At 41.0% G+C, this 15,025-nt stretch overlaps 1 protein-coding gene across 1 annotated transcript in view; it reads right to left on the bottom strand.

The window, feature by feature from the left end:
- Positions 1-2,600: 2,600 nt before the first annotated feature.
- The window catches only part of RASEF (RAS and EF-hand domain containing), a 101,235-nt gene continuing 88,810 nt past the window's right edge, over positions 2,601-15,025 (bottom strand). The window contains exon 17 of the mRNA XM_049896888.1: positions 2,601-4,952. Coding sequence (XP_049752845.1) covers positions 4,847-4,952 — 106 coding nt within the window. The 3' untranslated portion in view covers positions 2,601-4,846. The remainder of the gene's footprint in view (positions 4,953-15,025) is intronic.

The raw sequence follows: 15,025 nt of genomic DNA, 5'->3' as shown, positions 1-15,025 counted from the left end.
ACTGGTTGAATAAACCCTATGTTTTAATTTCTTTGTGCTTTGATTGTTTTTTAACAGCAGGATTCCAAAAGACTTGGGTTTGAATCTCAGCTCAGCCATTTAGTCCCTGAATCAACAGAGCTAAGTCACTCAACTTTGCTAAGTCTGTTTCCTCATCTGTTGAAACAGGAGTTACTGCAAAGATAACATGAGAAAACATGTTTAAAGCTTGTAGAACACAGTCAATACTTAGGAAGTATTCCTTTTCCCATCTACAATAAGAAATGCATACCCTATCTGTGTCTTGCTGAAATATGAGCTAACCACAAGTCTTATTGAGGCTTAGTGGTACCCTCTTGGTGGACAGCTTAAAAAATACCAAACCAGTTGCCATCAAGTCAGTTCCAACTAATGGTGACCCCATATGTGCAGAATAAATCTGCCTCATAGAGTGTTCAAGCTGTGACCTCTCGGAAGGCAATTGCCAAGGCCTTTCTTCCAAGGTGTCTCTGGGTGGGTTTGAACTTCCAACATTTTGGTTGGTAGGCAAGCACTTAACTGATTGCTCCACCCAGGCATCAGCTAGGGATCCTTTACAGTAGACTGTCTGCACATGGCCCACTCTCCATGCCTCAGTGCATATTTTACTCATGTGTGTGTGCTCAATGCTCCCACTGAAAGCCCACTGAGTCCAAAATCTCAGGAGCAGTAAACTCCTCAAAGGGCCATATCTGCTTACAGCCATTTGAATAGCTTTAAAAGGATAAGAGGCACAGGGTGCAGATTAGCCACACAGCTGGTGGGGAAGCCCGTAGGAACCCACATTCTCCATGTTGCTGCATAGCTGGAATTGCCAATGGCTCCATTTTCCCTAATTGATGAGGAGATGGCCTCTGTTGTGATCTTGTCAGCTAAAGCTTCCTGGCACAAGTTATGTTTAGGCTAAGACGGGGGGATGAGTAGGAGTTAGCTGGGTAGCTAACGGGGGGAGAGTGGAATGAGAGTAGAAAGGGTCTCGCCCACGAGAGGTTATGAGGATAGACACAGCACATCCTGAAAATTCTCGCGATTGCTGGCTGTCACGCCCCAAGCTGTCCACCTGCTACCCTGTTGGCCAAGAGGGCATGGCTGGGCCTCAGCCCTGAACACCAGGGTTATTTTCTCAAGGCATCTGCCATTCTTTGGTGTCACCAGCCAGCTTGCCAAGGCCAGAAAAACAAGTGTTTTGGAGATACAGTTTAAATGCAGACACACCTTAGAATCAAAATTACTTCAGGGACACCTGCAATAAAGCTGAAGGAAACACCCAAAAGGCCAAAGGAAGCGTGCTTTATTGGATTTACAATGCAGAAAATATTTGTCGTTCCTTAGACATTTGCATTGCTATAAAAATTACACTTTATGGTATAATTATTAATGGTATGAAGAGAAATAAACAGTATAAATGAAATATGGCCCATACTAGGAAAATGTAAACCATATAAATCAAAATCATAAAACAATTACACAATGCTCAGAGGCCTAGTTAATATATAGACAAAAAATTTCTTACACACATATACAATAAAAGCCCACAAAACCATCACTCTGAAGCTGATCACTGTACAAATAGGAAAATAAATCTTTATCTTTAACCTCAATTTCATCTTCAGCAGGAGGGTTATGCAACTTGGGTTTATGCAAATTACATTTAGTATTAAATAATCAAATGTCACATATGTCACAGAAAGCAACTAGGGAAAAAATAAATTAAGAAAATGCATGAGGCTAAAAGTTAAGAGTGAAAAATATCTCTTTATCCCATATTCTTTTCCAGGAAGAAGTTAAAATATTATCCAATGTGTCAGGACCCATAAAACAGGAGTGCAGGACACTTGTGGTCTTGGAAGCTCTCAAAGAGAAATAGAGGCCAGGTGAGTTACTTGCATAGGACTATGCAAATTATGTAAAGGTAAGCCTAAATTAAAAGCAGGCAATACTTTTGTTCTTGCCAAAACTACATTCTAAATTTGAGAATATCATAAAATCAAAATGTTAATAATGATCTCCCAGCCTTGTAGCTGAAAGAGCTTTAAGTAGCTTTTCTTTAAATACGAGCTAACCAGGAACATCAGTTTCTAATTTGGATTATGGTGCCATGTTGCCAAAATATTTACCCAGGTTCAAATACTTCAAGATGGTTGCTTTGTCCACCAAAGGCACCTATGTAATCTCCAACAAATTTGGGTGTGCTGGCCCAATCCAGAGGCAAGGACCAAGATAATACTTCTGAATCCAACATACGCTCTTATTTACAGATTGTAAAACAAATATAGAGAGACACGGTGGGGGGAAATAAATAAAGGTAACAAGGCAACATGTATACTAAGACAGTTTTGTGCAATTGCACCAAACAGCTAACACGTGTCCCACAGGTCAACACACATTACATGTCAGCTCCACTTTCACCTGGGCTCAGGGGACACTATTGAGGGCATCTGCAGTGGCAAAACGCTGTCTCACCATGCCACAAAAATTACAGTCCCTTAAAAAAAATAGATTTTTTTTCTTTTTTTTTTTAACAGTCCCTTAGCCCCCTGTTTATTTTGACAATTCATCCCTCGTAAGTCGGCCTTTTTGGTAAAAAAAAAAAAAAAAAAAGCAATCTTTTTTTCCAGGACCAAGAAAATCACTCTTTTCTTCTACACACCAGGTATTCACGGTGGAACTGCTAAGAACAGACCCAAATTCCAGTAAAAAAAATTCTAGATCTCCTCAAAACAGAGAAAAGCTCAATGATGCTGTGGCTATTTACAATGTTTTTTGTGTAACGTGTTTCGTCAAGTTTCATTATAAAAAGTGAAGCTTGGAGAACTTAAGGTTTGATCATAAAAATCATAAATAAAATGATCACGCCGTACAACTGTTTTAATTCAACAAAAAGAATATTTTTAGCTTATCTAATACAATAAATAGGAGTCCCTGGGTGGCATAAATAGTTAAGTGCTCAAGTACTAGCTGAAAGTTTGGCAAATCTACTGAGCGGCACCCCAAAAGGCAGGCCTGGAGATCTACTTCTGAAAAACCAGCCATTGAAAACCCTGTGGCGTGTAATTCTACTCTGACACACATGGGTCGCCGTGAGTCACAATCAACTGGGCAACAACAATAACACAGTATAAGTAAGGGATAATATTCAAGCTTCTTCAACAAGCTACTTGGAGCCTGAACCTCTGTGAATGAAGGCAAATGAATCTCCTGCTGTGAATAATTTAATTGGTTCAGGCCACTGAAACCCAGTAACTGTCCCACTGAGGACAGGCATTGACTCCTTTGGCTGTTAGAGATATTCCAGGGGGGAGGTCTGGGAGGCTCTGCAGTTTCTAAAATAAGAGCAAGACCCCCCAGGTCCTTAGTGACAATGGGTCACTCATCACTTTAAACAAAGGGCTCTGGCTTTCCTTTCTTAATGGCAATTCCATTTTAAAGAAATAATTTTCAAAACACCAAGCATAACCTTTCTTTGTTTATTATGTGTGGGAGCTAATGCCAACAACTGGGAAGTCAGGGGATTTGCGTAATATTGGGGACTGTGTTCTTAAACCTTGTTTGAAGGTTTGAAATCAGCACCAGTGTTTTGCTTTGGCAAAATGTTAAACTGTTTTAAGTGCTAGTGTATTTTTTTTAATGAGATACAATTTACGGACCATAAAATCCACCGTTTTAATGTGTACAATTCAGTGGTTTTTAAGATGTTTACAAAGTTGTGCAACCATCGCTACTATCTAATTCCAGAACATTTCCATCAACCCAGAAAGAAATCCTGTACCCGTTAGCAGTCACTCCCCACTCCCTTCTTCCCCCAGCCCCTGGCAACCCATAAAACCAAAACGACCCTACAGCATAGAGTAGAACTTCCCATAGGGTTTCCAAGGTTGTAAATCTTTATGGAAGCAGACCACTGCATCTTTCTCCCTTGGAGAGGCTGATGGGTTCAAACCATCAACTTTAACTTAGCAGCTGAGTGCTTTAACCACGGTGTCATCAAGGTATCTTTTTAAGTGAAGAGTGACAACTTTCAGTATTGCATAGCTTTGCACACTTTGCTAAAACATGGATTTTTTAGTATTCCGATATTATAAGATACCCTTTTATATATATAACTATTTTTTATCTCAAAATGCTTTCATTATACATAGAAAAATAGATTTTTCTATTTCCACTGGAGTCTAGACCATTACCATTTTTTTGAACTAAATTCTGCTCTTATTTCAGAAGTAGGAAAAATCAATACACCAACATTAAAAAATCACCAGTAACCAAAATCCGCATTAAGTGTGGGCCCTCGTGCTCTCCTTCCTGCTAGTAAAGCCTTATGGGATGTGGGAGGTGTCAAGGATGGCAGGCCTTCAGGGCCAAGTCGTTTTCATTTTCCAGAGGAAGGAACAAATCTATTGTGGACTGGTGACCTGTCCAAGACCACAAGGCTAGTTAACGGCCAAGGTAATATGAGACACCCTTTAACTAGCATCAAATATTTTAAATAAATATTGTCATGGGCTACCTAACAAAGTCAGCTACCACACGAATCTACTTATGGCAGCAAGTTTCCTCTGTAAGTTTTATTAGAGCATGTGATTTTTTTTTTTTTTACCACTTTAAAAACATTTACACTTTATCTTTTTAGACTAAGGGCAGGACAACTACATCTAACCAGAGGGTCCAGTAGCTCAGTGAGACATGCGGGAGGCTCTGGACTTTCCACACTGTAACTCTCCAGGTGACAGTGGCCGAAGGATGCACCACGGTATGTAAAAGCCACACACAGGAGTCACACCAATTCAGCATGCTGAAGAGGAAGGTTTCAGAAGGCAACGGGGCTGTAGGCTTAACCATTACAACAATTCTTCGCCTGTGCTGACTTTTTGGAATTGGTCCCAGTCAAGTTGGTAATGGATTTGCTGTCGTCCTCATCAGTTCTTTTTTTCACTTCCCTGAAAAGAGGGAGAGAGAGGATTACTGAAGTATCAAAAGTAAACGCCACATGCCTCTGCAGAGATACAAATAGTGATGCTGAGTGCTTGTGGTAAATGCTTTATAGGTGTGGACTCATTTAATCTCACAAGAACCATATGAGTTTGTTGAACCCCATTTTACAGATGAGGAAACGGAGGCACAAAGAGGCTGGGAAATTTCTCTTTGGTTGCACAGCCAGAGACGTGGCAGAGCTCAGATTCAAACTAGGAAAGCTAGTTCCAGGGCCTATGTTCTGAGCACCAGGCTACACACACACACGCGCATACACACGCACACACACACACATGCACGTGCATGCATACACATACTGTGTGCACATATATGCACACACCCAGAAAGGCACATACTCATACACACAGCATGCACACACGTATACACAACATATAAGTACACACACACCACACACAGACATGCAGACACACGTTCATGCTCACATGTACACACACAATACGCACATGCATAAGTGCATACTCACGTGCACACATATACACATATGCTGCCCTCTCCTGTTTTTTCTGGAGGCTTTACAATCGATCACAAGCACAGCTCAGCATGGGTCTATAAACCCATCACTGCTAATAGGTCCACACATGCTTATTAACATACTGCTTTCTTGGCTTCAAGTCTTTCCTTCTCACTCGGGCTTTCTTTGACAATCTTATTTCAAGTCACCTCGGCCAGCATGGCCTCCCCTCTTTTCTGCTCTATTTTTTTCCACAGCATGAATCACATTTATGGTTCAATTTATTTATTTGTTTTGTTTACTGTCTAGGACAAAAGGTCAGGGACTTTGTCTATTTTATTCATTGATGTATCCCCAGCATCTAGGCAGAGCAAATTCTCAGTCAATATTTGCTGGAGGAAAGAACATGTGGACAAATGTTCCTACTCTGTTGTGATAAAGCTGACTCATTTACTCTATGCCAGACTTGTGCCTTGCCCTCTCTAGGCACTGCAGACATACTGTAAGATAAAACGAATGCAGCCCTGACCCTTGTGGGGTTCACAGTCCAGTGCGGAGCCCAACAATAAATAAATGAACAAATAAATAAACGTATGATTATACATTACTCTGAAGAAGGTCAATAGGAGAGAGTGATAAAGAACAATGGGTGTGAGTATGTGGGGGGCAGGGTTTCAAGACACAACCCGAGGTTCCAGGGAAAAGCAAGAGAACACCAAGTGATCTAGAGGGCCTTCTCACTGGATATCTGCCCCCGCCCCACCTTCACCCCAACACCAGATATTCCTGCATCTGGTAGCGGCCTCCCAGCTTGCCTCCCCTTCCCAGACATTTGTCCTCTGAGGTTAGGAAGCTTTGCTCAGAGCCCAGATAAGGATTCTGTACATTCGCCTGCAGCCTCAGCTCTGTAAACTTTTCCCAGGCAACCTATGAGCTAACTGCCAAGCCACAGCCTGCTCAATGAGGGGCCTAGGAAGGGAAGGCTGGGCCTGTGCTCTCAGCTGAGTGTAGGAAGTGTCAGTTCTCCCTAGGAGAAGGTACTACCAGAAGCCTCTTCTTTCCCACCTGTTAGCTCCTTAACACTATGGACCCTGGCCCTATCACCAACTAGTGTTGTTGACCTTAACAAAAACAACGATGATAACAATGGATGCTTAAAATCCAGGGGAAAAGTAACATTTTCCTTTGCCCCTTCCTGGATTTCTTTTACAGTGAACTACTAGAGACAACACTGACCAAAAAACAAAAACAAAACAAAAAACCAAGTCTTACTCTCCATTATCTGATGAAAGTTCCCCAGAGAAGTGTCCTTCAGGGTGCAGCCCCTGGGATGGTTGTGAAATATGCAGAACCTGAAGCCCCAGCTTAGGTAAATGGAATGACAAACTGTGAGTGGGACAAGTGTGACAGCTGGTCCTCATGATGGCTCCAAATGATTCTGCCCTACCCTGTCAGTGCACAGAGCTCCCCCAACAAGAGGTGGAGCCTCCAAAATACACAAACTCGACCAGCACTGAAAAGAGATACTGACAGCTCTACGATAAGAGTAGGAGACTTCAACACAACACTCTTGGTGAAGAACAGAACATCCGGAAAGAAACTCAACAAAGATAAAGGCCACAATCAGCCAACTTGACTTCATAGACATATATAGAACACTCTATCCAATAGCAGCAAAGTACATGTTCTTTTCCAATGCATATAGAATGTTCTCCAGAATCGACCATATCTTAGGTCACAAAGCAACCCTCAACAAAATTGAAAACACTGAGATAATACAAAGCATCATCTCTGATTGAAAAGTTATAAAAGTAGAAATTAATACCAAGAAGAGCAAGGGAAAAAAAAAATCATATACATGGAAACTGAATAACACCCTGCTTAAAAAGCACTGAGTAACAGAAGAAATCGAAGGTGGAATAAAAAATTTCTACCATCAAATGAGAGTGAAAATGCATCATACCAAAATCTTTGGGACACAGTAAAGGCAGTGCTCGGAGGTCAATTTATAGCACTAGATGCACACATCAAAAAAGAAGGGACAAAATAAAAACATTAGCTACACAACTCGAACAAATAGAAAGAGAACAGCAAAAGAAGCCCACAGCCACTAGAAGAAAGGAAATAACAAAGATCAGAGCTGAAATAAATGAAATAGAGAACAGAGAAACAAGAGAATGTATAAAACCAAAAGCTGGATCTTTGAAAGGATTGACAAAATTAACAAACTACTGGCCAAAATGACAAAAGAAAAACAGGAGAAGACGCAAATAATCCAAATAAGAAACAAAATGGAGGGCATTACAAAAGACCCAACTAAAATAAAAAGGATCATAACAGAGTAGTATGAACAACTATACTCCAACAAATTTGAAAACCTACATGAAATGGACACATTTTTAGAAACACACTACCTACCTAAACTATCATAAACTGAAGTCAGAAATCTGAACAGACCCATAAAAAGAGAGGAGACTGAAAAGGTAATGAAGAAAAACTCCCAATAATAAAAAAAAAAAACCCCTAGCCCGGATGGCTTCACCGGAGAATTCTACCAAACATTCAGAGAAGAGCTGCACCAGTACTACTCAAACTATTTCAGAACACAGAAATGGAAGGGAAACTTCTGAATTCAATCTATGAAGCCAGTATAACCCTGATACCAAAATCAGGCAAAGACATCATAAAAAAGAAAATTACAGACCAATATCCCTCATGAATATAGATGCAAAAACTCTCAACAAAATTCTGGCCGATAGAATTCAGCATCATTATCAAAAAAATAATACCTCACCACCAAGTGAGATTCATACTAGGTATGCAAGGATCAGAAAATCAATCAATGGAATCCACCACATAAACAAAAGAATCACAAGATTGTCTCAATCACCACAGAAAAGGCATTCAACAAAGCCCAACAAGTATTCCTGATAAAAACTCTCCATAAAATAGGTATATAAGGGAAATTCCTCAACATAATAAAGGATATCTATATAAAACTAGGAAACCCTGGTGGCAGAGTGGTTAAGTGCTACGGCTGCTAACCAAAGGGTCGGCAGTTTGAATCCGCCATGTGCTCCTTGGAAACTCTATGGGGCAGTTCTACTCTGTCTTATAGGGTTGCTATGAGTCAGAATCGACTTGATGGCACTGGGTTTGGCTTTTTTTGGTTATGCATAACTAAGAGCCAACATCATTCTTAATGGAGAGAGGCTGAAAACATTCCCCTTGAGAACAGGAACAAGACACGGATGCCCTTTGTCACCACTCCTATTTAACATTGTGCTGGAAGTGCTAGCTAAAGCAGTAACACAATAAAAAGTAATAGGGACATGCACGTTGGTAAGGAAGAAATAAAACTATCCCTATTTCAGATAATATGATACTATACATGGAGAACCCAGAAGACTCCACAAGAAAACTGTTGGAACCAATAGATTCAACAGAGTAGCAGGTTACAAGAGAAACATTATGGCCCCTAAAAAAAATAAAATACCCAGGAATAAATCTGACTAGGGATGTAAAAGACCTATCCAAAGAAAACTACAAAACACTACTGAAGAAAACCAAATGAAACCTACATAAATGGAAAAACATACCACGTTTAGGGATAGGTAGACTCAACATCGTGAAAATGTCAATTCTACCCAAAGCAATCTACAAATACAATGCAATCCCCATCCAAATACCAACAGCATTCTTTAAAGAACTGGAAAAACTAGTCATTAACTTCATATGGAGAGGGAAGAATCCCTGGATAAGTAAAGCACTACTGAAGAAGAAGAATAAAGTAGGAAGACTTGAACTATCTAATCTCAGAAACTACTATACAGCTAAGGTAGTCAAAAAACCTTGTACTGGTACAGTGACACACACATTGACCAATGGGACAGAATTGAGAACCCAGATGTAAATCCATCCACCTATTGTCACCTGATCTTCAATAAAGGCTCAAAGTCCATTAAAAGGGGGAAAAAATAGCCTTTTTAACAAATGGTGCTGGCAAAACTGGATGTCCATCTGCACGAGGATACATACCATACACAAAAACTCATTCAAAATGGATCGAAGACCTAAAGATGAACCCAAAACTATAAAACCACAAGAGAAAACAGGGTCAATGCTAGAGGCCCTAATACATGGCATGAACAGGATATAAACCATAAACACCAGAAGATAAGCTAGATAACTGGGATCTTCTAAAAATTAAACACTTAGGCTCATCAAAGGACTTTAAAAGAATAAAAAGAGAACCTACAAACTGGGAAAAAAACTTTTGGCTATGACAAATCCAACAAAGGTATAATCTCTAAAATCTGCAGGAAAATCCAATACCTCTACAACAGGATGACAAATAATCCAATTAAAAAACAGGCAAAGGATATGAACAGACACTTCACCAAAGAAGACATTCAGGGGTTTAACAGACGCATGAGGAAATGCTCGAGATCACCAGCCATTAGAGAAATGCAAATTAGAACTACAATGAGATACCATATCACCCTGACATTACTGGCATGAATCAAAAAAACAAAAAATAACAAATGTTAGAGAGGCTGTGGGGAGATAGGAACTCTTACGCACTACTGGTGGGCATGCAAAATGGTATAACCATTTTGGAAACCGATATGGCATTTCCTTAAAAAGCTAGAAATAGAAGTACCATATGATCCAGCAAACCCATTCCTAGAGATATATCCTAGAGAAATCAGAGTCATCACACAAATAGACATATAGACACCCACGTTCACTGCAGCATTATTCACTATAGCAAAAAGATGAAACAATCTAAGTGCCCATCAACAGATGAATGGATAAACAAACTACGGGACATACACACAATGGAATACTATGCAACAATAAAGAAAAATGATGAATCTGCTAAGCATCTCAACATGGATGAATCTGGAGGGCATTATGCTGAGTGTAATAAGTCAATAACAAAAGGACAAATACTGCATGAGACCACTATTATAAAAACTCATGAAAAGGTTTACACACAAAAAGAAACAATCTTTGATGGTTATGAGCAGGGGGAGGGGTGGAGAGGAAAACACAATAGCTAGGCAGTAGATAAGTGGTAACTTTGGTAAAGGGTAAGACAGTACACAGTTCTAGGAAAGTCAGCACAACTTGACCAAGGCAAGGTCATGGAAGCTTCATAGAACCACCCAAACTCCCTGAGGGACCGAATTACTGGGCTGAGGGCTGGGGACCATGGTCTCATGGGACATCTAGCTCAACTGGTGTAACATAATTTACGAAGAAAATGTTCTACATTCTACTTTGGCGAGTAGCATCTGAGGTCTTAAAAGCTGTGAGCTGCCATCTAAGACAGTCCATCGGTCTCATCCCTTTGGAAGCAAGGAAGGATGAAGAAAACAAAAGACACAAGGGAAAGATTAGTCCAAAGGACTAATAGGCCACAACTACCACAGTCTCCATCAAACTGAGGCCAGTAAAACTAGATGGTGCCCAGTTACCATCACCAACTGCTCTGACAGGGATCACAATAGAAGGTTCTGGACAGAGCTGGAGAAAAATGTAGAACAAAATTCTAACTCACAAAAAAGGACTAGACTACTGGTCTGACAGAGACTGGAGAAACCCTGAGATTATGGTCCCCGGACACTCTTTTAGCTCAGTAATGAAGTCACTCCTGAGGTTCACCCTTCAGCCAAAGATTAGACAGGCCCATAAAACAAAATGAGACTAAATGGACACACCGGTCCAGGGGCAAGGATGAGAAGGCAGGAGGGGACAGGAAAGCTGGTAATAGGGAACCCAAGGTCAAGAAGGGGAGAGTGTTGATGCATCATGGGGTTGGCAACCAGTGTCACAAAACAATATGTGTATTAATTGTTTAATGAGAAACTGATTTGCTCTATAATCCTTCATCCAAAGCATAGTAATAAAAGGAAAAAATAAAAATAAAAAAGAGGTGGAGCCTACCCCCTCTCCTCTTGATTCAGGCTGGACCTGTGACTCCTTTGGCCAATAGAATGCAGAGGAAATAACGTTCTGGGACTTCCAAGCCTGAGTGTTAAGAAGCCTTGTGGCTTCAGCTTCCTTCCCACCTTGGAGCCTTGAACCCCCATTTCCAAAGTTCATCACTGGGGAGGCCAGCCTGGTGGCCTTGGAGGATGAGATGACACGTGAAGAGTGGCCATAAGGGGCGATGCTAGTTTCAGACATCCGGCCTTAGCCGCGGTGTCCATCTGACTGCAACAGCAGGAGAAATCCCAGCAAAGGCAGTAAAGGAACTTTCCAGCTAAGATCCAGCTAACTCGGGTAATTGTGAGATATAACAAAATGGTGGTTGTTTTAGTCACCTGCTCAGCTGTTAACTGAAAAGTTGGAGGTTTGAGTCCACCCAAAAGCACCTTGAAAGAAGGGCCTGGTGATTTACTTCTGAAAAACCAGTCACTGACAACCCCATGGGGAGCACAGTTCTGATCTGACACACACGGGTCATCCCATGAGTGGGAATCAACTCGAAAGCAACTGGTATTATTATTATCAATAAGACATTAAATAAAATTAAAAAGAAATTATCTTACTAATAAATAAGTAAAAACTCCTTTTATACTAAGTCTTTGAAATTCAGTGTATATTTAATACACACAGCACATCTCAAATTGGATTAGCTACCAGGGGCTAGTGGCTACCCAAATTGGGCAGCATACCTGCAGAAGGTACTAATATGTCTAAGTTCTTTAAAACCACTGCACTGTGAGTTGGAAAGAAGGCATCTCAGCAGGAAAAAAAGAAAAAAGGGAAACTAATTCTTGCTGAAGGCCAAGTAGTTTGCTGTGCTACATGTTTTCACATTTTTAAAATTTTACACACACACACACCCCTACCTGAGGGCTAATGAGTATTATCATCCTCATTTCACAGATGAGGAAACAAAGACTCAGGAAAAGAAAGATGATACATCACTCCAGATAAACAATTATACAACTTTAGCTCTAACATATAAGCTCCCCAAAGGAGCACTGTGGCTTATCTTCTGTATCCTAGCACAGTGTCTGGCACAAAGCAAACACTCATTAAATACCAGCTGAATTTCAGTTAACAACAACCTAGAGGAGACCTGGTGCAATCTCATTGTGCAGTCTAGGCACAGAGCAGTCAAGGGTCCCAACATGGCACAGGCATTTGTTTGTACGGGGGTGGGGGGTGAGGATGGGGTAGGCAGGGGTGCATTCCTACGCCTACATAATTTGCAGCCAGTCAATCCAGGTTAGAGCTTCCTGGATTAGAGCTCTTCTTTATTTCTGCTGAGAAGTCTGAGGGATTCTGTGAGTCACACAGACCTGCCATTGCTGGCTTTAGAGATGGAGAAGGGGGGTGGGTACTAGCCAAGGAATGTGGGTGACCACAAGAAGCTGGAAAAGGCAAGAAAAGAGATTCTCCCCTAGAGCTTCCAGAAAGGAATGCAGCCCTGCCAACACCTTGATTTTAGCCCCAAAGACCATGTCCAACTTCTGGTCTACAGAACTGTGAGATAATAAAATTGTGTTATTTAAGTTGCTAAGTCTGTGGTGACCTTTTAAAGCAGCAATAGAAAACAAACGCAATTTTCAAAAGACAAATATTGGCCATTTAGTCACTAAGCAAATGTCCACTTTATGCCAGGCTCTTGGAGCCCTGGTGGCCTACTGGTTAACAGCTTGGCTGCTAACCAGAAGGATGGCAGTTTGAATCCACCAGCTGTTCCTTGGATGCCCTATGGGGCAGTTCTACTTTGTCCTATAGGGTCGCTATGAGTTGGAACTGACTTGACGGCAATGGGTTTGGTTTTATATGGTTTTGAGGCTCTTGACTAGTGAGTGCTTAAATGAGACACAGATGTCGAAATAAATAATTACGAGATCCCAAGAGAGCTGCTAGCAGACATGCATGATGTGTTGCAGGAAAACAGAAAACGCACCATAACCATTCTGGGGTTACAGGTAAGGCTTCATGCAGGCTGTACTTCGTGAAGACTGACGTCGGAGGGACTTCTTGAAAGAACAGGAATTTAGTTAATGAGGAAAGGAGCACTTCATTCCAGGTGCAGGGAACAGCTCGCACAAACATAAAAGAGGCATAAAAGAGAATGGCCAGGATTGGGGAAAAAAAAGAAAATTGCTATATCTACAAATTATCATTCATTTGGGGAAAAAGATGAGAGACAACCAGAAAGGTAGTGAGGTCAGGTTGTGAAGGACTGTTAGCTACACACTAAGGAGCTTGGACTGTTTGTTGTACATAGGACACCAATGTGGAGTTGCAAGCAAGAAAGTAAATATTAATTGAATTTCAATTGATAATGATTACCCTGATTACAGGGTGGGGCTGAACTGATGGTGGGGAAACTCTGAGGCAGAAACTTAGGTGCCCTCTGCACTAAATCAGGCAAGAAATTTTAAGGCTTGAACCAAAGCAAAGAGAGAGAAATGATTGACTAAAGAGGGATACAGGTAATCAACAGGTCCTCAAAACCTACTAGAGGTAAGTGAGGAAGGAGTTAAGACTGACGCCAAGTTGCTATTTTTTAATCATAACTTCGTACTGTTTCCTGAGAAAGAGAATACAGAATGAGTAACGGTTTTAAAGAAAAAGTTAACACATCAGGATTTAGAAATGTTGAATCTACGAAACTTCCAGAGGTTGGTGGTCTGAAATATGGTTAGGAATTTTAAAAAGAGGTGGGAGTTAAAATGCAGAAATGATGCCATCAGCTATAAATGGTTCCAGAAGCCATGGGGATGGAGGATATTAGAGGGATAGAGAGAGAGGGGGAGAGAGAAAGAGAGACTGAGACTGAGTCTGAGACGAACCTGAAAAAACCAAACCCGTTGCAGCTGAGTCGATTCCAACTCATAGCGACTCTATAGGACAGAACAGAGCTGCCCCATAGGGTTTAAAGGAGCAGCTGGTGGATTTGAACTGCAGACCTTTTGGTTAGCAGCTGAGCTCTTAGCCACTGTGCCACCAGGGCTCGGAGTCTGAGAAAACAAAGAATGAGTGCAGAATGGAATACTGAGAAATATCAACATTTAAGCAGCAAATCCTGTGATTCAGATTAGTAGTAAAAAGCCTTACTAGCTGTGTCACTTTAAACAAGTTGATTCAGTGTTCTAACTCAATTTTCTCACCTGTAAAATGGGTATAATAATCATAGCACCCTCACAAGATTATTGTGAAGATGAAATGGGATAACATAAAGAAATCACTTCATATGAGCCTAACATAGCAAACTCTGTGTAAAACATTGCTGTGTTGTTGTTAGCCGCTGTCAAATCGATTTTGACTCATAGCAACCCCATATGACAGAGGAAAACTGCCCCATAGGGTTTTTTAGGCTGTAATCTTTATGGGAATAGATCAACAGGTCTTCCTTGTGAAGAGCTGCTGGGTGGGTTTAAACCACCAGCCTTTAGGTAAACAGCTGAACGCTAAACCATTGCCTTACCAGGGATCCTTACATAAAACATTCCAAAGAAGGAACCAAAAAACCAAACTCACTGCCAGAGAGTCAGTTCCGAATCTTAGTCCCTATGGGAGAGACTAGGCCTG

This window comes from Elephas maximus, chromosome 9 (assembly GCF_024166365.1).
Source record: "Elephas maximus indicus isolate mEleMax1 chromosome 9, mEleMax1 primary haplotype, whole genome shotgun sequence".
Taxonomy (NCBI): Eukaryota; Metazoa; Chordata; class Mammalia; order Proboscidea; family Elephantidae; genus Elephas; species Elephas maximus.
This window is presented reverse-complemented; position numbering and strand designations above follow the sequence as displayed.